The 26,321-nt window shown below is 45.2% G+C and overlaps 1 protein-coding gene across 1 annotated transcript in view; it reads right to left on the bottom strand.

The window, feature by feature from the left end:
- Positions 1 to 8,355: 8,355 nt before the first annotated feature.
- LOC139276006 (superoxide dismutase [Cu-Zn]-like) overlaps positions 8,356 to 26,321 on the bottom strand; it is a 50,914-nt gene continuing 32,948 nt past the window's right edge. The window contains exons 4-5 of the mRNA XM_070893328.1: positions 24,796 to 24,913; positions 8,356 to 8,865 (exon numbers count right to left, since the gene is read on the bottom strand). Of these exons, the coding sequence (XP_070749429.1) occupies positions 8,710 to 8,865; positions 24,796 to 24,913 (274 nt within the window). The 3' untranslated portion in view covers positions 8,356 to 8,709. The remainder of the gene's footprint in view (positions 8,866 to 24,795; positions 24,914 to 26,321) is intronic.

Genomic DNA, 26,321 nt, shown 5'->3' with positions numbered 1-26,321 from the left:
TGCCTCTGCTTGGTCCAACGCACGTGCACATCCATCAATCAGGCTCGCGCTTCACTGTGTGCAACACCGGCAGTGGATGCGTGTTGTAATGCACCAGAACTTTGGCTTGTATAAAGTGACATTTATAATGAATTCCTATGTTTATTTTCAAAGAGCTGAATCAAAATAAGTCACAGCTTTAAACCAAAATGATTGCGTGTTACTGCTAACAAAGGCACTTGTCATAGAAACATAGAAAATAGGTGCAGGAGCAGGCCATTCAGCCCTTCTAGCCTGCACCGCCATTCAATGAGTTCATGGCTGAACATGAAACTTCAGTACCCCCTTCCTGCTTTCTCGCCATAACCCTTGATCCCCCGAGTAGTAATGGGAGTAGTCTGGACTGTTGGTAGCCTTTATCTTTGAACGTTTGGTCTAATATTGGTTTCAAACACTTTTTAATATAAAATTACACTGAATAAATATTTAAAATGAAGTAGAATGTCCAAGTAAACAGGCATACTAAGAGGAGTATGAAGCAGTAACATGTATGGAGACGACATTAAACTATGTCAGTTTTCCAGCTCTAAACCAGCACTGCACATGTAGGACGCTCCACGTATGGGCTATTAAGTTAACAAATTGGCCCCTATGCCTAATTAACATAGAAAAGGCAGGCTGCCAGCACTATTCGCTAGCCAAGGTGACCATCAACAGGTTCAGGCAGCGGGCAATCTAGGGAGTCATTCGGCCCGACTGCCTGCCTCACTTCTGCAGCTACATTCGTGCGCGGGTGTCCCTGGAGATGGAGCACACGGTGTCCACCGGCACGCTCGAGGCCTTCCGTGACCGGTGGGCAACGGAGGGACTGGAGTGCATCATCACCACTTGAAATAGGATTTTAATTTAATTTGTTAAGGCTTATTTAAACTTTTTTCATTAATTTACAGGTTTTATTGGTGGGCACATGGTTAACTTTTAAGGAGTCAGTACTATTAGCGCTGTTCATTGGCAGCTCACCTGATGGAGGCGGCAATATTGGGTCTCCCTAATGCCAATTAAAGGCATCCATCACCTCTTAAATTGGAGCTGCATTTTGCTTGCTGTATCTAATTGCTGTACAGACTTAAAAAAATGTCAGAAACAGCTACTGTGAGGTCCACCAGATTTTCCAATACTGTACTGGGAGAAGTGGTCCACAGAAGGTGGGGTAGTTATGGGAGCAGCAAAGGGTCTCATGGTGAGTGGCCATTCAGCAGGGGCAAGTGGTAGAGTAGGTCAAAGCCAGCAGTATTACACCTAGCACCTGACTGCAATGTGGGAAGTTTAATAACCTCACCAGGGTTGCTAAGTAAGCCTCCTCTCATATCGCACTTTACTGCCTCTACAGATCTGTACCATCTGTAGCTGCACTACTCGCAAGCCTTCCTTCCCCGTGCTCCCTTCCCTATCCTCCAATCACTGCAGCACATTTCACTGTACCTCCTTCTACTCCTATTACCACACTGTCCTACATCCCTCACTTCCCCTCACCTTTCACACAATATTCATACTATTGGATCTCCTCAATGCATCTCGCTAGACTAGGCCATCATTAACACACTACCTTCTTTCTTGCAGGACAAATAAGCACATAATACTCGGGAGAAGGCGCACACAGGAAGAAGGCGAGCACACATTAATGTCCTGTCTTCACTGGAGGAGGAGGTCCCGAACAGTGTGGGCAAGGGGCAAGTCAGTACTGTGGTGACTGGCGAGGTTAGAGTAACGCATCTTGCAGGGTTTCCGCGTACCTTACCCTCTTTTTCCCTTCCTACTGCAATATTGCCCTACACACTCTGCATGACAAAATGCATACTTTCAGCACCCATTAATCTGTCTCTGCTTACCTATACCACTAACTGTCCCTCGCTTGCAATTTCAGGTCTAGAACTCTAGGGGATCCTGTGGGAGCAGAGGGAGTGGCAGGCAGAACAAAGGACGAGGCAAGCAGAACAATTGAAGAGGAAGTATCATTCAAGCATACCCTTGCAGGCACCAGCTCAGAGACTGACACCCCGCATAGTTTAGAGGAATGCTAGAAGGGTTTGCATGGGGAGACACACCGAGAAATAGTGCAGTGGAGCAAGGGGTGGGGTATAGGACAGCCAGGAAGCAGCTTGCCAGGGTGAGAGCTCACATCCTAGCCTTGCTGCAGAGGGCACAGATATATCTCTGAGGGCCCAGAGCACACAGTAACATTGATGGATATACACCAGAAACTTCTAGATGCACTGGGTTGCCTTCCAACAAGCTTCTACACAGACTATGGAGGAGTTAAACTCTAACTTGTGTGGGCACTTCGCACAGGCCATCGGAACACTGCGATCAACCATGGAGCATGGTTAGCTCTGTCTCCTTCTTTTGTATGGTAGTAGCAAATCAAATGTCAATATCTAAGTTGGATATCATTGCCAAAGCTTACGGTGTAACAGCGTGGATATCTTGTAGGCTGCCTCATAATTTTCTCTGAGGGCAGTGCTCAATGAGGTGCTTCAGGATCTGATTGGGAGCTCCACAGTCACATGATGGGGATGCTTTAATCTTCCATCTATGGAGCAAGTGACAGCATCCACCATGACTAGTTCTGAGGTAGCTGATGTTAGCTGTCATTATTAACGGGCCTCTCTCCTCAGGTACTGTACCCCTCTCGCTCAAATCTGCCGTCATCACCTCTCTCCTCAAAAAAACAACCCTTGACCCCTCCGTCCTTGCAAACTACCGGCCCATCTCCTACCTCCCTTTCCTCTCCAAAGTCTTTGAATGTGTTGTCACCTCCCAAATTCGTGCCCATCTTTCCTGCAATTCCATGTTTGAATCCCTCCAATCTGGTTTCCACACCTGCCACAGTACCAGAACGGCTCTCATCAAAGTCACAAATTACATCCTTTGTGACTGTGACAAAGGCAACCTATCCCTTCTCGTCCTTCTTGACTTGTTTGCAGCCTTTGAAACAGTTGACCACTCTATCCTTCTCCAATGCCTCTCCACCATCGTTGGGCTGGGTGGGACTGCACTTGCCTGGTTCCATTCTTATCTATCTAATTGGAGCCAGGGAATCACTTGCCACGGCTTCTCTTCCCGCCCCCATATCATTACCTCTGGTGTCCCCCAAGGATCTATCTTTGGCCCCCTCTTACTTCTCATCTACATGTTGCCCCTTGGCAACATCATCCAAAAACACAGCGTCAGTTTCCACATATACGCTGATTACATCCAGCTCTACCTCACTATCACTTCTATCGACCCCTCCACAGTCTAAATTGTCAGACTTGTCTGGCATCCAGTTCTGGATGAGCAGAAATTTTCTCCAGTTGAATATTGGGAAGACTGAAGCCATTATTTTAGCTTCCTGCCACAAACTCCATTCCCTACCCACTCACTCTATCCCTCTCCCCAACTCCTGCCTGAAGCTGAACCAGACTGTTCGCAACCTTGATGTCATATTTGACCCTGAAATGAGCTTTCGACCACATATTCGCAGCATAACTATTTCCACCTCTGTAACATTGCCCGTCTCCACCCCTGCCTCAGCTTATCTGCTGCTGAAGCTCTCATCTATGCCTTTGTTACCTCTAGACTTAACTATTCCAACGCACTCTTGGCTGGCCTCCCACATTCTACCCTATGTAAACTAGAGGTGATCCAAAACTCGGCTGCCCATGTCCAACTTGCACCAAGTCCCGCTCACCCATCACCCCTGTGCTCACTGACCTACATTGGCTTCCAGTTAAGCAATCCCTTGATTTCAAAATTCTCATCCTTATTTTCAAATCCCTCCATGGCCTCCCCCCTCTCTATCTCTGTAATCTCCTCCAGCCCCACAACCCCCCCCCGAGATGTCTGCCCTCTTGAAGATCCCTGATTATAATCACTCAGCCATTGGTGCCCGTGCCTTCTGTTGCCGAGGCCCCAAGCTCTGGTACTCCCTACCTAAACCTCTTCGCCTCTTTTTCCTCTTTCAAGATGCTTCTTAAAACATACCTCTTTGCCCAAGCTTTTGGTCACCTGCGCTCATTTCTACTTATTCGGCTCGGTGTCAATTTTTAAAATCTCATAATACTCCTGTGAGGCGCCTTGGGACGTTTCACGACGTTAAAGCCACTATATAAATACAAGTTGTTGTTGTCCACTGTTTGCAAGGAAGATTTGATCTTTCAAGTTGCACTGTGGGGTCCTCTAGAAGGAATCCATTCCATAGAACAAGTTATTATTTAAATGGAGAAAGATTGCAAAGTGCCACAGTACAGCGGGACCTGGGGGTACTTGTGCATGAAACACAAGAGGATAGTATGAAGGTACAGCAAGTGATCAGTAAGACCAAAGGTATCTTGGCCTTTATTGCAAAGGGGATGAAGTATAAAAGCAGGGAAGTCTTATAAGGTATTGGTGAGGCCACACCTGGAATATTGAGTGCAGTTTTGGTTTCCATATTTACGAAAGGATATACTTGCTTTGGAGGCAGTTCAGAGAAGGTTCACTAGGTTGATTCCAGGGATGAGGGGGTTGACTTATGAGGAAAGGTTGAGTAGGTTGAACTTTGGCACATTTCCAAAATAAATATTGTGCATTTTTGACACTTTTAAAAACAATACCCCAAAACGATGCACTTAACGCACATCACATGGTCCTTAAAAAAACATGCACTTTTACATGTACAATGTTATCAATCATTTAAAATTTTGTAAATTTTGGAATTCAGAAGAATGAGAGGTGATCTTATCGAAATGTGTAAGATTATGAAGGAGCTTGAAAAGGTGGATGCAGAGAGGATGTTTCCACTGATGGGGGAGACTAGAACTAGAGGGCAAGATCTTAGAATAAGGGGCCGCCCATTTAAAACAGTGATGAGGAGAAATTTCTTCTCTGAGGGTTGTAAGTCTGTGGAATTCGCTGCCTCAGAGAGCTGTGGAAGCTGGGACATTGAATAAATTTAAGACAGAAATAGAGAGTTTCTTAAACGATATGGGGATATGGGGAGCAGGCGGGGAAGTAGAGCTGAGTCTATGATCAGATCAGCCATGATATTATTAAATGGCGGAGCAGGCTCGAGGGGCCGTGTGGCCTACTCTTGCTCCTATTTCTTATGTTCTTATTTTGCCATATAATTTTCCTTTATAAGTGTAACTGTGGTGTATGTAGCACACAAATCACTGACTCCACACGGTCTGGTGTAAGTCTAACTGCTGTGACCTTCGTCCTTTATTGTTCAGCTCCAGAGTGCCTCCCAGGTATGGTGGTCAGCCTTATATAGTCCTTATTACAGGTGCTACCAGGGTTTCCCACCACAGCGCCCTCTGTGGTATGGCATAGTACTTACATTACATTTAAGGTACTGGGACGATACACACATCATTACATAACATCACACTTGTCCAACGGAAGGCAGGTGGGCATAGACAGTGCGTTAGTATGTTACATATTATCTGGTACATTAACTGGTTATTGACTGGTAGCGGAACCTTGATTTCCTTGTTAGCCGTTATCATTAATTGTACTTCATCCATTATTTTACACAAATACAGTGGCCATTCAGCATAAAAAAGGTCATTCTTATTATAAATTCACTATCTCACATTAACATACCTCATTTTAGACTCGCTCTGCCAAACAGAAGTCCTTTGTGGGGACCACCTCTTTGTAAGGCCCTTTTAAGACTCCCAGGTGCATTTCCTCTTTAAGGCGCCATCTTTGATGCAGGAGGATTCCACGAGGCTTCTCCTTGGGCGCCGCCATCTTTGATGCTCTGCAGCTCCGACACGAGGCCGCCGCCATCTTCTTCTCCGCCGCTCCGAATGCCCTCCGCCGTCGCAGCCTCCGCTGCCACCTGACTTGCCGCCTCTCCTGCGGCCATTGTGGCCTCTCCAGAGGTCGCACTTGCCGCCTCCCCCGCGGCTGCCATGGCCGCCCGACGCTACCAGCTCCTCGGCGGGGCCCTCCCAACGGCCTCTTCCTCTGCGGGGCTCTTCCGATCCGCCGGCCCCTGGATCCCTCAGCACCCCGCCCGCAACGCCCCGCCGGCTCACCACCCCCTCCCCCCACTAGGCCCCTCTGTGCAGGGCTGCTTGCCTGTGGGGGCTGAGGCTGCAGGGTTTCTGTGTGAGATCCGGGCCTGGGACTTGCCTGTGGGGATTGAGGCTGCAGGGTCTCTGTGTGAGGTCCGGGCCTGGGACTTGCCTATGGGTGGATTGGGGCTGCAGCTCCAGCTCGGTCGGCGCTGCTCTCTGGGGACCCGGGGCACGGCAGCACCCCGGGGAGCAGCAGCCTGTGGAGGAATGAAGTCTTCCCAGCTCCCACGGACCTTCCCCATCCACCTCCGGTCGAGGAGCGTCGGCCCATCGCCTGCAATGACCCACAAAGGTAAAACGTGCGTCTCGATCCCGTGGGATACCTGCACCATCGCTCTGCCAAGAACAGGTATCAGTTCCCTGGTGTAGGTATGCAGCTTCACCGTGACCGGGACCAGCTTGGGTCGTGCAGCTGGGTTCATCCACAGTTTATCAAAAGTTCTCCGACTCATCAACGACGGACCCGAGCCCGTGTCCACTTCCATACCCACTGGGACTCCGTTGATTTTTACTTCACTTATCACTGGGGGCGAATCGTCGGTGCACGTATACAGTCCAAGCACCTCATCTTCTTCTACCTGCTCCTCGCTAAACAGTGGATCATCCCCCATCTCCTCAGCCACATGGTGAGTCTGATTTCTTTTACACATACGCTGAAGGTGGCCTTTAACGTGGCAGGTATTGCACGTGTACTCCGCAAACCCGCACCGGTGAGCTCCATGGCTTCCTCCACAACGCTAGCATGGTGCTGCTTGATTGGCCCCCCTCAGCGGACTCGAAGCTCCAGGATCCCGAGGTCCATGCTCTCTGCCCCGGGCAGAGCCACGTTCTGCAGTTTTGTCCGTGGTGGGTGCTATCCTGTGGACAGTGCCTGCCGGGTTCGAGATTGTGTGGATCATTTGCTTGGTGCTGCAAGTCGAGGTCATATGTGCCCGGCTGATGGCGATGGCCTTTGTCAGAGTGACTGTGGGTTCCGTGGCTAACAGCTTGTGAAGGAGGCCCTCGTGGCCAATCCCCATAACGAAAACGTCCCGCAAAGCCTCGTCAAGGTGTGCCCCAAAATCACACGGCGCCGCGAGTCTCCTGAGGTCCGCAGCATATTTGGTGACATCCTGGCCCTCAGGTCTGCAGTGACAGTAAAATTTGTATCTGGCCGTTAGGATGCTCTCCTTCGGTTTCAACTGGTCACGAATGAATTCAGTCAGCTCCTCGTATGTTTTGTCCCTGGCACTCCCAGGTGCCAGCAAATCCCTGACGAGACAGTAAACCTCATCTCCACAACTGGAGAGCAATATCGCCTTACGCTTCTCTCTCATTGCGTATGTGTCCTCCGTCAGATCATTTGCTGTGAAGTAGTACTCGAGCCTTTCCGTAAAGACCTCCCGATCATTACCCACGGTAAAATCCTTTAGCGAGCCCAGAGTAGCCATGGTTGCGTGGAGTTCGTCCGCTTCCTCGTTGCCAATGTGGTGTATGTAGCACACAAATCACTGACTCCACATGGTCTGGTGTAAGTCTAACTGCTGTGACCTTCGTCCTTTATTGTTGAGTGCCTCCCAGGTGTGGTGGTCAGCCTTATATAGTCCTTATTACAGGTGCTACCAGGGTTTCCCACCGCAGCGCCCTCTGTGGTGTGGCATAGTACTTACATTACATTTCAGGTACTGGGACGATACACACATCATTACATAACAGTAACAAAAGGGCAAAATACTCACATTTCAAAACTATAGACTATCCTTATAGGACAGTGTAATAAGTGCGTGTCCAACATTGGATTTAATTACAGGGTACTGTTCTTTAAATAATGTAATTTCTTGCATCATAGCAAGCAGTAATTGGTTTCTTGCTGGTTTGATGAGATCCACATCTTATGATTCTGATTCAAGAATTCCAATAGATCAATCATGTTACTTAAGACATCAGAGCAAGTCACTTTTGCTTATCAAACAACTTATATTTATATAGCACCTTTAATGTAGTAAAAGTCCCAAGGCATGTATAAAAGCTAAAAAATGTTTTAATTTATGTTTGTCATTAATTAACTTCAGCAGTACAAAGGATAAATTACATTCTGAGATAGGCTAGTCACCAGAAAAACAATGAATATACTATGCTTTAATAGAAGTATTCTGCAATGTTAAAACAAAATATATAAAATACTATTTGGATAATAAAGATAATTAAATACATGAATAGATTCAATCTTCTTCCAAAAACATTCTGGTTTTAGTTTCATCTGCCACTAGTTCTTAAATTGTAGCTCAATGAAATAATTTGTTCAAGATATTTGTAGTTATATGCTGCAGCATACTTGTTTATGCTTTAATCTCAGAAATGTGCTGCAAAATAGAACTGTAGATGTCTAGCACAATTGACATTTGATTCAAATGAAGATTTCTGGCTTAAAACATTAGTTCACAAAAATTAGAAGGGAAAATTGCATGAGGTCATTATGCAATACAAATTGAGAACAAAATATCTTTGCTCATCCAGAAACAAATATGCAAAATTGCTGTTAATGTGCAAAAATGTTTTTGAATGTGGCAAATCTTTTTGTACAGTCGCAAAGAACATTTACCAATGTATCATGGGAAAATAGAGCTCTTAGTCCACATTACAATCAGTTTATTTGGTTAAATTTTTCTTCTAAGGCTTCCTCTGAAATGTTGCTCTGACAAATCCCAATCACTCCCCAGGCTAAACCCGCTCCAGCGTTTCCTGTTGCAAGGCTCTCTTCATTTTCAGCTTTGCCAAGATCATCTTCATTCTGGTGAATCTTTCCAAAATAAAAACATGCTAGCATATGACCACTGCATTTAGTATCATTTTATGAAGTTTGCAAATAAAATATAGTGAAATTAGATCTTAGAATACTCAGCTAAATTCCAGTAAAGTAATCCTCCATTCTTTTCCACCATTAGTTTAAACAATTAAATAGTATGCTAATTTTCTTCTCTATACTAGTGAGTTTTCCAGGAAAAATTCATTGAACATTATACATAATACTTAGAGGGTAGTTGTATTAGTTTCTGTCTAAATAAAATGTATTTCTAAAATTGCATGTTGAGATTTTCACATTGAAAAAAATGAAAAACGTGATAAGCCAGGTAACAGGGAATTAGAGCTTCTCAATAAAGCTATATTCTAGAAACTCTAGTTTCATTTTTCAGTTTACTTTTCTCATTTTACAGCCTCTGAATGTAGGAAATATTTATACAACATTCAACTTATGTTTTGTGTTCCCCTTTTGTTACCTCTGTATATTACTAATGGTTATTATCTGTGCAATAAAAAAAATCACCTACTTTGTTAAGTCTTCTTCATGCTTGCATCCACCACTCCCTTTGCCACACCATTGGTAGCTGTGCCTTCAGTCATCTAGGCCCGAAGCTCTGGAATTCTCTCCCTAAGCCTCCCTGCGTTTCGACTTCTCTCCTCAATTCCTACCTTTTTGATCATGTTTTTGGTCACCTGTCTTAGGGCTAGAACCTCCACTTTTGGCGATATTTCCGGTGGGCGGTAAAAAAGGGTTTTCAGATCGCCGGCTTCTCGCCTATTCTCAAAACACCTAGTCTCCACTTCTGAAAATGGGCGTTACCGTGAGCGATATTAAACGGGCTGTAGGGTTAAATTTTTTTGATCTTCTGCCGTAAAATGTGGCCGTCCTTAGCAACGGCATGGCAACGCTCGATTCCCGTGATTCAGGAGGTCAAGGGTCATCATGACATGCGCAGAAGAGGAGACAGAGAGAGGGAGCTCAGAGGGACTGAAGGCGTGTCTGGGTGTGGTGTGGCTGCTTTGGGAGGAAGGAGGGAGACTTTAGAGCTTCACAGCAAGTAGGCAAACAAAAAGTAGCTGTTACCAGCCACATATTTGCCCAAATTTGGCCTATAATGGAGGTATCACAGCACGCTGTGGAGACTGATGCTGGAGAGCGCAGTGAGGTGAAAAAAGAGCACATTGGAGGACGCAAAAGAGCCAGGAGGTTCTCGGACAAGGCAAATGCGTCCCTCCTGCAGGAGGTCGAGTCATGCTAGGGTGATTTGACACGGAGGGCGTAGGAAGCCCACCCCAAAGGCACACCAGAAGATATGGACTGAGATGGCAGAGGTGGTCTCGTCGGCGACCAAGAAGGTGCGTGAGGGCAACCAATGCTGCAAACGATGGAACGACCTTGATCCACAAGAGTAAGTATTACATTTATTTACATGTACTTATGTATTTATATAATTTGATTTGTAACATTCATGAGTGACTATCAGCATATGTGAGGTCTTTCACTTTTACCAGGAATGTTTTACTAAAAGCCTGTGGTCACGGTGTACGTCTTTAGGTAAAGAATGATAATTTTCATAACCGACAGATGTAATCATGATTTTTATGTGTTGTATCAGTCTCTGTGACAGTACCTAGCAATGATATCACACAATTATCTCATGCCATGTCGTCCTGTCACCTTTTGCAGAAGAAGCTATCGACGATGAGGTCCGTGCAGAGACGGACAGGTGGGGGGCCACCAGTCCCAAGTGACATCACTGACATGGAGGAGCGTGTGCTCGCACTTATGGGGAAGCACCCCCGGACAGCCACGGATGCATCTGCAGACCCTGAAATTATGCCACGTGAGTAAAGCTTACACCACTGCTTGATGTAAAGTCAATGGATACAACAACCACTCACATCCAAGCAATCATATATGATAGATGATTTCTAAAATTGTCATAGAAATAATGATGGCCTAATGAAAATCATTGGAATACAAATGTGTTGATGGTCATGAAATGTGATGTCTGCGATGATTTTGAGAACGGTGGTACTTTTGTCGTGCATATGCTGTGTGTAGCGCTGGACTCACCCTGTGACCCTAGCACCCCCTTCTCCTCTAATAACCTCATTTGTGTTTTACAGCTTAGCCAGCAGCATGTCTCAAGGCAAGACCACTCAGGCCAGAAGGTGGGGGCACAAGGCAGGAGTCTGCGGATGATCCTACATCTGGTGCTGAGGAGCTCCGATTCTCGCCCGTCTATCCGCTGGGTCTGTTCTCCACAGATGAGAGTGTGGACTTCGAGGAACCTGCATTGCCACGCTCCAGAAGCCATTCCACCCCAAGGCCATCTAGTGGTCTCCGGTCATTCGCGCCTCCACTCTGGAGGTACCGGCCCCGAGCACCTCGCCACAGGGCAACCCATTTGTCCCCAGGATGACGCCGACCCTGCGGAGGTCCTGTGGACACGGCAGGTCTGCTCCACGAGCACCACATGACAGCGGAGAGATGGTACAGTTATCCAGGAGGACTGTAGACATTGGTGACCAGCTCATCGAAGCATTGGGGGGCAAATCCCGACAGCTGGCCACCATGACCGAGTACATTCCACGGATGGCGGAGACCCTGGATGCGATAGCCAAGAACACTGCTGCCACAGGCGCCCAGTGGTCCCCGAGCATGGCACTCCACCTCTAGGTTCCGCACCACCACTGAACGACAGATGAGAGCAACGACCAAGATCCTGCTTCTGCATCAGAGAATGTTGCCCACTCGGCACCCCCCGCTCCTGTACCCATGCAACCACCACATCTGCCTTCATTCCCCCTAATGAGGCACCGACTGAGGAGTTCCTCGGCCAGGCACCGTGGAGCGAGGAGGGGAAGGGGTAGAGGTGGGGAGAAGAAGGGGAGGGGGGGGGGAAGTAAAGTGAGGTGCATGTCTGCAGGTGATGGCTGTGTTATATCTCCATCTGGGTGTATGCAATTTGTTGCAATGTATGGGGGCTGGGGACCAAGCTCCTGCTTTGTTTTTGTATTCTGTGTTGCTGGACATGTTGAACTTGTGATTTATGTCAATGGTGGAAAAAGTGGGGTATGGGTGGGGTTGGTTGTTATTGCCTATGGTACTTATGATTTCAGACCAATGTTGGTATAACATTTTTGTTATTGTTGCGCATTGTCTCAGATAGCTGGACCGTTACATACTGGTGATTCCTTAACATGAAAGGGTTAAATACAACTTAACATCAACGTAACCTTTAACTGGCACCAAGCTGATGGGCACCATTGATAGCTGAGCTGCACACACACAGCAGTGTGTCAACGTTGTCACTCACATCAATGCTCTTTTAGGCAAATCGTTCAGATATCAGCTCCTCAAGCAAGAGTGGGATTTTAAAAACGCCAGCCACACCGCTGGCATTCGTTCAGAAGAGTTCCACTTTTTGTGGCCGTTTTTTTGGGCGAGCAATATTGTGGGCGATGTGTGTGCGAGGTGGTGAATTGACGTTATGCAATCTCATGGCCGCTAAATATGCTCTTTACGACAAAAAAAGTGGTCGGGCGGTATTATTGAATCTCAGCATTAAATCAGTGCAGAAATTAACTCTGGGCGATATTATGGGTGTTGATTTCAACCATTCTGATGATTCCGCCCAAAAAAAGTGGGCGAGCGGCAATATTTTTTCTGGGCATTAAGCACATGGGGAAAGTTAACACTAGGCAATAAGTTTCCTAAGAATGGGCATCAGTTTCCATTTTGTGGCTAAATAGGCGATATCTGGACATTATACATCATTTCAGCGGTAAAATGGGCGTTAACATAGAAAATAGGTATAGGAGTAGGCCATTCGGCCCTTCGAGCCTGCACCACCATTCAATATGATCATGGCTGATCATGCAACTTCAGTACCCCATTCCTGCTTTCTCTCCATACTCCTTAATCCCTTCAGCCGTAAGGGTCACATCTAACTCACTTTTGAATATATCTAATGAACTGGCCTCAACAACTTTCTGTGGTAGAGAATTCCAGAGGTTAACAAGTCTCTGGGTGAAAAAGTTTCTCCTCATCTCGGTCCTATTTGGCTTACCCCTTATCCTTAGACTGTGACCCCTGGTTCTGGACTTCCCCAACATCGGGAACATTCTTCCTGCATCTAACCTGTCCAGTCACGTCATAATTTTATATGCTTCTTTGAGATCCCCTTTTATTCTTCTAAATTCCAGTGAATATAAGTCTAGCCGATCCAGTCTTTCTTCATATATCAGTCCTGCCATCCCAGGAATTAGTCTGGTTAACCTTCGCTGCACTCCTTCAATAGCAAGCATGTCCTTCCTCAGATTAGGAGACCAAAACTGCACACAATATTTAAGGTGTGGTCTCACCAAGGCCCCGTACAATTGCAGTAAGACCGCCCTGCTCCTATACTCAAATCCTCTCGCTATGAAGGCCAAAACTCCTACACGGCAAGCGTGCTCCAGATGGGCAGAGGAAACATTTCAAGGACATCCTTAAAGCCTCCTTGATAAAATGCAATATCCCCACCGACACCTGGGGAGTCCCAGGCCAAAGACTGCCCTAAGTGGAGGACGTTGAACACCTCAAGTCTTGTCGCCGAGAGCATGCAGAAATCAAGCACAGGCAGCGGAAGGAGCGTGCGGCAAACCAGGCTCCCCACTCATCCTTTCCTCCAACCACTCTCTGTCCCACCTGTGACAGAGACTGTAATTCCAATATTGGACTGTTCAGTTACCTGAGAACTCACTTTTAGAATGGAAGCAAGTCTTCCTCAAGTGGAAGGACTGCCTATGATGATGGTGAGTCTTGGTGAAGGATTTGACTTTCTAGGAACACAACTGAGCCTGTCTCTCTCCTCACCCGGGATCTACATCTGCTCCCTCCTCACTGGGAAGCACCAGATGCCCCCAGTCCCGTGTGATTAATCCCATGGGTCGGCCAGTGTTGATAACCAACCCACTGCCCCCACTGAGACGGAACAGCCACCTTTGTGACCAATGTAATGCACTGAACCGGGAGCTGCACACCCTGCACCTGCCGATTTTAGAGAAAAATAAATGACGTGCGTTTATATTGGTTTCCGTGAAGAGAACTGAGTGAGGTCAGCAGAGTAAAAATAAAAAAATGTCAATGAAAATGGGAATTTTGTTAATTAAAAAAGTCAGAAAATAATAAGTCCATTGGGGAATTCAGGAGAAACATCTTTACTGAAAAAGTGGTTAGATTGTGGAACTCTACCACATGAAGTGGTTGAGGCGAATAGCAAAGATATTTTCAAGGGGAAATGAGATAAATACATGAGGGAGAAAGGAATTACATAGGATATACGGCGCAGAAATAGTCCATGCCGGCGTTTATGCTCCACTTGAGCCTCCTCCCGTCTTTCCTCATTTAAATCTATCAGCATAACCCTCTATTCCTTTCTCCCTCATATACTTGTCTAGCCTCCCCTTAAATACATCGATACTATTCGCCTCAACCACTCCCTGTGGGAGTGAGTTCCACATTCTCACCACTCTTTGGGTAAAGATGTTTCTCCTGAATTCCCTATTGGATTTCTTGGTGACTATCTTATATTGATGGCCTCTAGTTATGCTCTTCCCCACAAGTGGAAACATTCTCTCTGCATCCACACTATCAAAACCTTTCAGCATTTTAAAGACCTCTATTAGGTCACCTCTCAGCCTTCTTTTTTCAAGAGAAAAGAGACCCAACCTGTTCATCCTTTCCTGATATGTATACCCTCGCATTTCTGGTATCATCCGAGTAAACCTGCTCTGCACCCTCTCCAGTGCCTCTATATCCTTCTTATAAATATATCGACCAGAACTGTACGCAGTACTCTGTGTGGTCTAACCAAGGTTCGATACAGGTTCAGCATAACTTCTCTACTTTTCAATTCTAAGGGGCAGAAATTGCGCAGGTCCAGTTAGCGCTGTCGGCTGGCGCAATCGGAGTGCTAATACCGTAGCATGCGGGCGTGGAAGTCACATCAACCCACATGGATATTCCCCTGGGGCTCCGCCAGAGAAAAGTGGTTTGTGCACCTCGATTAGCGCACCAGCGCGCCGACTCCTTTTGCGCCCGCGGGTGACGTCTGCACAGGGTGATCCCACCGACTGCGAGAAGCTGCGGTGACTGTCGCGCCCCAGCTGCCCTTAAAGGGGAGGTGCCGCCACAGCGGCCGCCACCTTTTCTGTGTCGGATGACTTTTCAGTCGGTCCGACAATGGCGGCCGCTGGTTCGGCCGGGCTGCCAACAAGCAGGCCGGTGCCCCCTCTTGGGTGCCGGGCCGCAGTCTCAGCCGACACGCTCCCTGGTGGATCAGAGGGTGGTGCTGAGGTGCTGCTCCGAGCGCAGCGGCCCTCCCCTTTTCTTGGCGTTGCGACGTGCTGACGTCATGAGCGTAGCACTGATATGCTGAGCGTGGCGCTAAGCGTCGCACCCTGCAAGCGCCGCACAAACGCCGGGGGAACGCCAGGTTAGCGCAGTCAACATTTTTCTGGAACAAAGAGCCCAAATCTGCACCGGGCTGGTGCATCTCGCGTCAGCCAAAAAAATCTTCATCAGTGAACTGACCGTCCCAAACCCAGTGCGGGGCAAATTCAGCCCCTATACCTCTAAAAATAAACCCTAGTGCTTCTGAGTACTGCAGGGAATCTAATACATCCAGGGTGATCTCCTTGACTAGTTTCGATGGACCCCTGGATGGGTCGGAGAGGAATTCTCCCAGATTTTTATGCCCAATTGGCCTGGGTTTTTATCTGGTTTTTGCCTCTCCCAGGAGATCACATGGCTCCAGTTGGGGTGGTGTGTAAAATGTTTCAGTGTAAGGAATGTTGCAGTTGTGTGGGGCAGACTGGCTGGGCTGGGTGCTCTTTACCTTTCCGTTATTGTTCATTGTTCATAGGTTTATATGTAATCTTCAGGCCTGCTGACCAAAGGCCGTGCATCTCTTTGTCGGCCGGCGCGGACACGATGGGCCGAAATGGCCTCCTTCTGCGCTGTAAATTTCTACGTTTCTGTTTCTATGCTTGATTTGCTTTCTTTAATCACCTTGCTTTTCTGTGTGCCAACTTTTAGCGATTTGTGTGTGTACTCCGAGATCCCTTTGTTCCTCTACCCGACCTAAACTCACAACCTCCAAGTAATACGTGACCTTATTCTTTTGGCACTTTTAATAAATGACACTGCAAGGCTATGGGAGTGAAACTAATTGAGTAGCTCTGAAGAAGCACCGTGGTTTGTGTTACTTTACAAGAACATAAGAAATAGGAGCAGGAATAGGCCATTCTGCCCCTCGAGCCTGCTCTGCCATTCAATAAGATCACGGCTGATCTTCGACCTCACCTCCAAGGTGTGGCCTCACCAAGGCCCTGTATAACTGCAGTAAGACCTCCCTGCTCCTATACTCAAATCCTCTCGCTATGATGGCCAACATCCCATTTGCCTTCTTCACCTGCTGTACCTGCATGCCAACTCTCAATGACTGATGTACCATGGCACCCAAGTCTCATTGAACCTCCCCTTTTCCTAATCTGTCACCATTCAGATAATATTATGCCTTCCTGTTTTTGCCACCAAAGTGGATAACCTCACATTTATCTACATTATACTGCATCTGCCATGCATTTGCCAACTCACCCAACCTGTCCAAGTCACCCTGCAGCCTCTTAGCATCCTCCTCACAACTCACACTGCCACCCAGCTTAGAGTCATCTGCAAACTTGGAGATATTACATTCAATTCCTTCATCTAAATCATTCATGTATATTGTAAATAGCTGGGGTCCCCGCACTGAACCCACTAGTCACTGCCTGCCATTCTGAAAAGGACCCGTTTATTCCTACTCTTTGCTTCCTGACTGCCAACCAGTCCTCTATCCACGTCAATACATTACCCCCAATACCACGTGCTTTAATTTTGCACACCAATCTTTTGTGTGGGACACTGTCAAAAGCCTTTTGAAAGTCCAAATATACCACATCCACTGGTTCTCCCTTGTCCACTCTACTAGTTACATACTCAAAAAAATCTAGAAGATTTGTCAAGCATGAATTCCTTTTCATAAATCCATGCTGACTTGGACCGATCCTGTCACTGCTTTCCAAATGCTCTGCTATTACATCTTTAATAATTAATTCCAACATTTTCCCCACTACTGATGTCAGGCTAACCGGTCTATAATTCCCTGTTTTCTCTCTCCCTCCTTTTTTTTAAAAAAGTGGGGTTACATTAGCTACCCTCCAATCCATAGGAACTGATCCAGAGTCTATAGAATGTTGGAAAATGACCACCAATGCATCCACTATTTCTCGCGCCACTTCCTTAAGTACTCTGGGATGCAGACTATCAGGCCCTGGGGATTTATCGGCTTTCAATGCCACCAATTTCCCTAACACAATTTCCCGACTAACAAGGATTTCCTTCAGTTCCTCCTTCTCGCTAGTCCCTCGGTCCCCTATTATTTTCAGGAGATTATTCGTGACTTCCTTAGTGAAGACAGAACCAAAGTATTTGTTCAATTGGTCTGCCATTTCCTTGTTCACCATTATGAATTTACCTGATACTGACTGCAAGGGACCTACATTAGTCTTCAGTAATCTTTTTCCCTTAACATATCTATAGAAGCTTTTGCAGTCAGTTTTTATGTTCCCTGCAAGCTTACTCTCGTACTCTATTTTCCCCCTCCTAATTAAATCCTTAGTCCTCCTCCGTAATTTCAATTACACCATATCCGTTAACAGCTATCTGCGCAGTTAATTCATCCACCTTATTACGAATGCTCCTTGCATTGAGACTCAGAGCCTTCAGGCTTGTTTTTTTCAAAAAAAGTGGAGGTTCAAGCCTTTAATGTCATCTTCTTTGGGTCGGTGTAAGTTATTGTTTGATTACACCCCTGTGAAGCGCCTTCTGCGTTTTCCTACATTAAAGGTATTCTATAAATTCTTCTTGTTATTGTAGTAGATTCTGCCTCAACCACTAAACTTGGAAGTAAATTTTGCAGCCTAGCAACCCTCTCTGTAAAGATGCTACAGTTAGTCTAAAAATAAAAAGATTTCACAAATCAGAAGGCGAGAGCTTCTGATGATGTGGCACTGAATACATTTCTTCCATAAGCATGGTCTGTGAAAGCTATTCACCATTGGAGCTGGAAATGCTTCCTCTAGTAATCAGTTTCTCTTAATAGCCAGGTTTGGTCAATGAAAACTGTCAGGTTTGGATGGAAGAGCCAGGTTAATGAAGAAAGAAATCAAGTTTGACAGATCACTGCTCAATGCCAGGTATCTAATAATCATGGTTCCTAGGTCAGTACATATTTTTCAGTATTACTGTCACATACTCAGCTTAAATCTTCTTGGAAGCTCCTGGACTTGAGTGGGAAAAGAGGAAATGTGTACACAAACATTCATTTGAAAGAGAAGGATAAACCATCCAGTTTCCAGGTTGATTCACCCACTGTACTTATGCAGAAGTGGGCAGCTGAGTGATTGTTCAAAGAAGTCCATTGAAAGAATGCTTCCATATTGATATATTTGTGTGGAAGAATGGCTGACCAGCTTATGATATGATCTGTTGTTTTAAGCCAAGTCTGTCACCCTGCAGCCTTTGCACCAGCATAAATCATATTTGCATCCTGGCAGGGGGACCGAGACTGAATTCAGCTTGATGTGTTGAGATACTGGACTACTAGCATGCTACCTGTACAGATATTCACTGATTTCTCCCCCTGGCACCCACCCCCACCCCCCCCCACCCCACCCCACCAGCTAAAACCTCAAAGTGGCCCAATTCCCGTCAAAATTCTCAAAGTTTCAACCTGTTCTTGTATCACATGGACTCAGTAAGAGGCACTTTGATCTGCTCCTGTTGGATGTGTATCCCCAGGTACACTAGGCAACATCTGCAACCAGAATCAATTAAATAGATGGAGGATGCATGGAAACCCCACGTATGATGTGCTGGTTGTGGAATCAACAACTCATATCAATTTTAGATGTAGGGATCTTATGAACAGTGCAGAATAGAGGAATAGAATGATTACCACTACAAATTGAAAACACAGATAGTGTTCTACCAAGATCTGATCATCACACTATAGAGGGGATACCATTCTATGGAGAATTACAAACCAGCTGAAAGGAGGACGTAGCAAGAAGACTTTCCTGAGTGATCTAAAATAAGAAACCTAAAAACTTAAATTCTAGCTGAGGTTTTTCAATGTTGATAAGAGATCCAAGCTTCTAGTACCTGGTGAGGACCTGCAGAACTGCTGCTCAAGCTACCTGTCAGAGAGGTCTTACGAGTCAGTAGTTTAACTCAGACACACAAGTGCTGCAACGGTATTTTCCAAACCTAGGGAATGGCTAAAGACTAAATGAAAGCAATCTGTATTGGTCTCTGGCCCTCAGGAAATATCTGCAGCTGGTCCAACAGTAATGTGAAAGTATTAATTTTTTTTAGGTCTTCTGTGACCAGCTAAAGTCAGGTTTTCTGCCTCTGTGCTAGCCAGCCTGCAATTTTCTGCCTATTCATTGTAATAGGTGGAAAATCACAGCCTGATGAGTACAGGAGGAGAACACCCCAATCATTACCACGATTGGACATACTTTCCTTGTTCAGTAATTTGTTCAGAGGTCAGAGACCCAGAATTGGGCAGAAACTCCTGAATTTCTTGGCGGCCACAAAGAATCATGGGTAAAATTCACTAATTTTCTGATCTACAGAAACTGTTTGTAACAGCAGTGGCCTAGTGTCAGCCAGTGGCAATTTTAGATGTAGGGATCTCATGAACGGTGCAGGATAGAGGAATAGAATGATTACCATCACTACAAATTGAAAACACAGATAGTGTTGGTAGCACCCTCGCCTTTGAGAAGATTGTGGATTAAGTTCCACTCCAGAGACTGGAGCACAAAAGTCGAGGCGGACACTCCAGTGCAGTGCTACACTGTCGGAGGTGCCGTCTTTCAGTTGAGACGTTAAACCGAGGCCCCATCTGCTCTGTCAGGTGGATATAAAAGATCCCATGGCACTATTTCAAAGAAAGGCAGGGGAGTTAATCCCTGGTGTCCTGGCTAATATTATTTAACCTTCAACCAAGATCACAAACAGATTATCTGGTTATTATCATATTGCTGTTGCCGGGAACTTGCAGTGTGCAACTTGGCTACCGCATTTCCAACAACAGTGACTACACTTCAAAAAGTACTTAATTGGCTGTAAAGCTCTTTGGGCATCCGATGGGCATGAAAGGCGCTATATAAATACAAGTTTTTCCTTCTTTCTTTTGATAAATATGGCCATCAGGTGATCTGACCACAGTGCTCTCTTGAATGGAAGAGGGACTGGCTTGAAATAGAGGGGACAATCACTAATCATTTCTTCTCACTTTGCTGTGATTTGCATCAGGCAACACAAGTCCCTAGTAGAGCACATGGTCCCTCCTTGGGCTTATATAAAGCCTATAATGGGACTCTGGTATCCCAGTTGTGCAACCATTTAAGCTAAGGAATAGTGTCTTTCAGAGACATACTCAGAATAGCTCTAAGATCCTGTTGTTGATATTTACTGCCTTACAACAGATCCTCTACCTGCACACCAGCATGCTCCATGCCATCAAATAGCATCTGCAGTAGTTTTGCCTGTGGGAAGCTTGAACTGCAAAACTTGGGAGAAAAACCTCTATGTTCAGGGCATTGACATTAACCAATTGCTATAGCAAAGTGGGTTGAAGACAGTCTTAAAAGTGTTCAGGAAGACTTTCTGATAGGACTTTGGCCAATCTGTACCACAGGCTACAGCTCTGAAGTTTCCTGATAGGTAAAACTGGCCCTCAGGGTCTAATGCCAAGCTATCACCATTTGCAAAGACCTGCCTACTCCATAAGTTCAACCATCTGGCAGAATGCATTTGTCTTGGCCTGCAATCTTGTGATAAGACGAGCTAGTGTATTACTGCTAAGTCAGCAACAGAAGTTGAGCACATAGGTTTAGTTGACATAAATTATCTTAGCTCTGCATCTGCCCATACTGCTTTAGCTGCAGCCAAAAAGAGATCAAGGAAAAACCTTTGCAGCTAGGGTGTGATATCAGGACAAAAATCTTCAGAATTGACTTTGAGGATTCTGGCTATCCTAGTGTTAATACTCATACAAGAGCTCAGTAAAAGAGCAAGCTGAGATACTGTCCTAGTCTTTGGGCCTATAGTCTTACTTATATTTTCAATCATTGACATGAATCTGATTTGTGTTCTTGGCAGGCCTTTTGAGCTGAACCAATAGGGAATGACAAATGTTTTCCATGAGAGGAAGAATGAGGCCTATGCTACTCCCGGAGAGCTCATAAAATGAGATGGATGGAGTAAAAATCCTGATTCATGAGGTTCTGCCCATGAAACTCAGAGCCAGAAGGGAGATGCTTAATTCTCTTGGCCACTAAGAAATCTGTCCCTTGAAAGGGAAGCACTGGATGCAGTTTTACAATTACTGGACACCAGTGGTGCCATGGGTGACTGACATATCCTTAGTACAAAGATAGACCTATTTTCATTTCCAGTTTTGCACAGGAGCAGTGACAGGCAAAAAACTGCTGCACATCACTTGCAGTCCCATTCCTACTGTCTGGCCTGCAGCGATTTTGGAATGGACTGGTGAGCAGCACTTGTATATTTACATTGTACTCCGGCCCCTCCCAGTACCATAATAAGTTTTTTAAAAACTTACCGTTCCACCAACAGCCTCCAGGAGACCCTTTATGGACAGTTAGTTTGGCTGCTAAGTCCCGGAGAACACTGACCGCAGTCTGCACGGCACATGTTGCGGTCAGTCGCAACTGAATTTTGCAAAGGGGACCTCAAACAGGCATTACGCTCCCTATTTGTATAGGGATTAGGCCCAACATCTATTACAGGCATAGACACCTATGCAGGAACCTTTACCAAAATGGCAGGTGGCGCACTTCCTGCGCAAAACCATAATGCCCACTATATTAGACCCTTACGTGCCTGTTCTACATCTATAATTGGATGTAGCATGATCCAATTTATAGACCCTAGATTTCAGGAAAAATTGCATATCCTTCAGGGAGACACAAAGAAAAGTGAATTCAGGACAGGAAGTAATCATTGGACATATCGTGTGATCTGCAGAACCTCCAACATGAGGATTCTCTGTCATAGTGCAGTTATTAGCTCCTTTCCATTTATTCCACAGATCAGTCATAGCTAACAGATGCAGATGAGGAGGATAAGACTGTTGTCAGCAGCCAGAATGCACCTCCACTTTAAGAGGTGCTGGCTGCCGATATTCAGCCTCCAAACAGGCATGCAGCCAATGAATTGCATTGGTAGTGTTGGCTACACGCCTGACTCTTTAAAATGAACAGGCAGCATGAACATTCCGTGTTGCCTGAGACAACACTAACAGGCATATGCAGTATACGTTTCGTTCCGTGTGCGCCAGTTTTTGGGCGTGATCAAATATCTGGGCTGCTATGTTTACTTCACATAACATACTCTCCAAAAAGTCCCAAAAATTCAAATCATCCTGTATAGAAATACCATGTCTATCCTTTAGACCAGCTAACTGTGCTCCTAATCTACTACTTCTACAAGGTGCTCCTTGGGTGAGAGGAGGTGGGTGGCTGGCTTTGTCCTCCTGGAACCTGAGGTAACTCTCGTCTCAGCTTCTGGCAATGGCAGAGGGAGCAGACCCATGTCCGAAAGCTTCCTTGTGTGCAGGCATTGGAAGTAGCCTTAAGGCAGCATGCTCAATGCACTCTCTGCAGAGATAGTTGTAAAATCCTTACTCTACAGTATGAAACCACACGAGGCACATTCTGGGGACAAGGTCACTCTGTGACCTTAACTCTTTGTTCACAAGACTCCAAAGACGATAACCCTGCGTGGGACCTCCCTTTTTATACCTGTGTGATCAGGTAAGGAGTGTCTCCCACAAGTTCACCCCTTGTGGTCAAGGTGTGCATCTAGGTTGAGTGTATACAATAATACAGTGGTGTTACATTGTGGTTACATACATGACAATAGTGATATCTGCATCTACTTCTTGCAGCCCACACAGACCATCAGCAGCCGAGATGCAGCTACAGTATGTCCCTCTGGGGCATCGCTAGGGGTTCCCAAAGGTTCCTTGAAGAAAGCACCTGCCAGCCACTTCACAACTTCCTGCCAGAGAAAACACCAGAGGTGCAAGAGCCTCGGACTGAAGGCATAATGACAAAAAACATTAGGAAGCTGCACAGAATGCTATTCATAAAAAATCGTTATCAATGACGTTAGGTACAAATCATTTTGGGGAAGTTGTGGGAACACCTTGAAGAATTATTTGCAGAATGTTCCTAAAATGGGAACCATGATACTTGTAGCTGAAAGCCAAATACTTGTATATAAATGTTTTGATATTTGTGGAAAAGGAGGAACATGGGGACAGGACTAATTTTGAGTTGTGCCCACAAATGTCTTGCACCTGACAAAGTGTTCTCCTGCTTAAAACAGGGCCTCGAGAAGTGGGCACCGGAGGGACTGGAGTGCATCATCACGCCCGGCAACCAAATTTTAATTTGATTTTACGTTTTAAAGTTTAATTTGTTTTCATTGCCGGTGCTTTTAGTGTCCCCCTCCCCTTTTATAGGGGGCACTGGAAAAATTTGATTTTAGCGCCCCAAAAAAAAAACCAAAAACCAAAAAAAAAAAGGGGGCCTTGAAAATGTCTGCTGTGTCACCCAGGTTGGGTGGCATGGTTTTAATGTTTTATGTTTTTGCAGGTTAACTCAAAAGAGTTAAAACAGGGCCTGTCTGTTTTCTGATCTTATACACCTTCCCTCTTTTCTCCTGATCATCCATCAAGAGTCCTCTGTGAATGGTAAAATGAAACAGCACACACCACATGATACTGATACAAGAAACACTGACAGGACTAGAATATCAACTGAAGTGTGTCTTCAGAATACCAAGTGTTCGTTGTATTTGAGTTTCAGGGCACTATGAACCTCATTATATCAGTGTTCTATCTCGGACACAAAATGGGGGTCATCATCCACTGCTGCAGACAGTAGTACTATTTTCCGAGCAATCATCCAGATACTTGCTTTCAGCTGTAAACAGCGCTGGTATGATGGACTACCTTAAAATCATGGCAGCTCTCTGAATATAATTATTTGCATGCATTATGTGATTATGACTGTAAACCAGAAGTACATTCAAGGGGTGAAAACCTTTCCTGTTGAGGAAATGAATAGCATTCTGAAAAGATACACATATATGGCGAATTGGATGCAGTCAATGACACCTTGCACTTGAGGATATTGATGTTAAAGTGGAAAGCCCTATCATGTTAATGAGCAATATCCATTGGGAACATCATGTACTGACCAGTCAAACAGACAATGCACTGGTTACTAGTTTCATGCATCAATGAACAGCCAATTGATTGTTGTTACATTTGCTTCCAAATGCAGCTTGAAAGAACCTAATGGCACAAATTTGAGGTCATTATCTTCACAGACACTGAAAATACAATGGCTTGCTGAAAGTGAGCTCCATGGTGAGTATGTGCACAACTCTTATATTGCTTTATGTGGAAAGCACAGCCTTGCGAAGTACTATTAGGTGATCAAGTCTAGACAGAAGCTCTTTGCTCTGTAAATGCAGGTATTTAGCCTATTAACAAGGTATACATGCAAAAAACAACACAGAATAAAGACTCCTAGTGAGTATTTTCAAAAAGTTATACTAATTCTATGAAAGGTCTCACTCCAGTGCTACTTGATGACAGCTGCCCAGCAAGGTTGAACACCTCTTGTTTATTGGCATTCTTAGTGATGGGTGGGCCAGAGGTGGCAATTGGGGGACATTGGACATCTCAGATTAAAGCAGCATTTACCTGGAAGGCTACTTAGTACCTACCATCAACGTGCGACCAATAACAGAATGAATTCCTGTCAGATGGAAATGCTGTATCGCTAGATCCAGCTTGGCAAAACCATCTTCATTAACGTCCACATTGCCCAGGTCACCTGCATGTCTACAGTGGATTGAAAGTGCTTTGCTTTAAAGAATAATAACACATACAATAGGAGCAGGACTAGGCCCTTCGAGCCTGCTCTGCCATTCAATAAGATCATGGCTGGTCTCTACCTTCCTGCACTATTCCTATATCCCTCAATTCCTTCAGTATCCAAAAATCTATCGATCTCTGTCTTGAATATACTCAACGACTGAGCATCCAAAGCCCTATGGGGTAGAGAATTGCAAAGATTCACAACCATTTGAGTGAATTAATTTCTCCTCATCTCGGTCCTAAATGGCTGACCCCTTATCCCGAGACTGTGACCCCTAGTTCTAGACTCCCCAGCCAGGGGAAACATCCTCCCAGCATCTACCTTGTCAAGCCCCTGAAGAATTTTAGAAGTTTCAACATGATCACCGCTCATTCTTCTAAACTCTAGGAAATATAGGTCTAATCTACTCAATCCCTTCTCAAAGGACAGTCCCCTCATCCCAGGAATCAGTCTAGTGAACCTTCATTGCACTCCCTCTCAGGCATGTATATCCTTCTTTAGATAAGACCAACATTGTACACAGTACTCCAGGTGTGGTCTCACCAAGGCTCTATATAATTGCAGTAAGACCACTTTACTCTTATACTCCAATCCTTTTGTAATAAAGGCTAACATACCATTTACTTTCCCAATTGCTTGTTGTACCTGCATGTTAACTTTGTGATTCATGTACAAGAACATCCAAGTCCCACTCAAATATCATCATTTGCCAGTCTCTCACCATTTAAAAAAAATTCTGCTTTTCTATTTTTCCTACCAAAGTGGATAACTTCACATTTCTCCACATTATATTCCATTTGCCACATTCTTGCTCACTCATTAACCTGTCTATATATTTTGCAGCCTCTTTGTATCCTCCTCAGAGCTTATTTTGATACATTACACTCAATCCCTTCATCTAAGTCATTGATATAGATTGTAAATAGCAGAGGCCCAAGCACTGATCCTTGCGGGACCCCATTAGTTACATCCTGTCAACCCGAAAATAACCCGTTTATTCCTACTATCTGTTTTCTGTCAATAAAGCAATCCTCAATCCATGATAATATATAACCCAATCCCATGAGCCCTAATTTTGTGTAATAACCTCTTTTGTGGCACCTTAGTGAATGCTTTTTGAAAATCCAAATACTCTACACCCATTGGTTTCCTCTTATCTACCCTCCTAGTTACAACGTGAAAAAATTTAAGATTTGTCAAACACGATTTCCATTTCATAAATCCATGTTGACTTTGCCCAAATATATGATTTTAAAGTTCCCCAATAAGTTCCTAATAATAGATTCTAGCATTTTCCCCACTATTGATGTCAGGCTAACTGGCTTATAGTTCCCTGTTTTCTCTTTGCCTCTCTTCTTGAATACCAGGGTT

The sequence above is a fragment of the Pristiophorus japonicus genome, chromosome 11, assembly GCF_044704955.1.
Source record: "Pristiophorus japonicus isolate sPriJap1 chromosome 11, sPriJap1.hap1, whole genome shotgun sequence".
NCBI lineage: Eukaryota > Metazoa > Chordata > Chondrichthyes > Pristiophoridae > Pristiophorus > Pristiophorus japonicus.
This window is presented reverse-complemented; position numbering and strand designations above follow the sequence as displayed.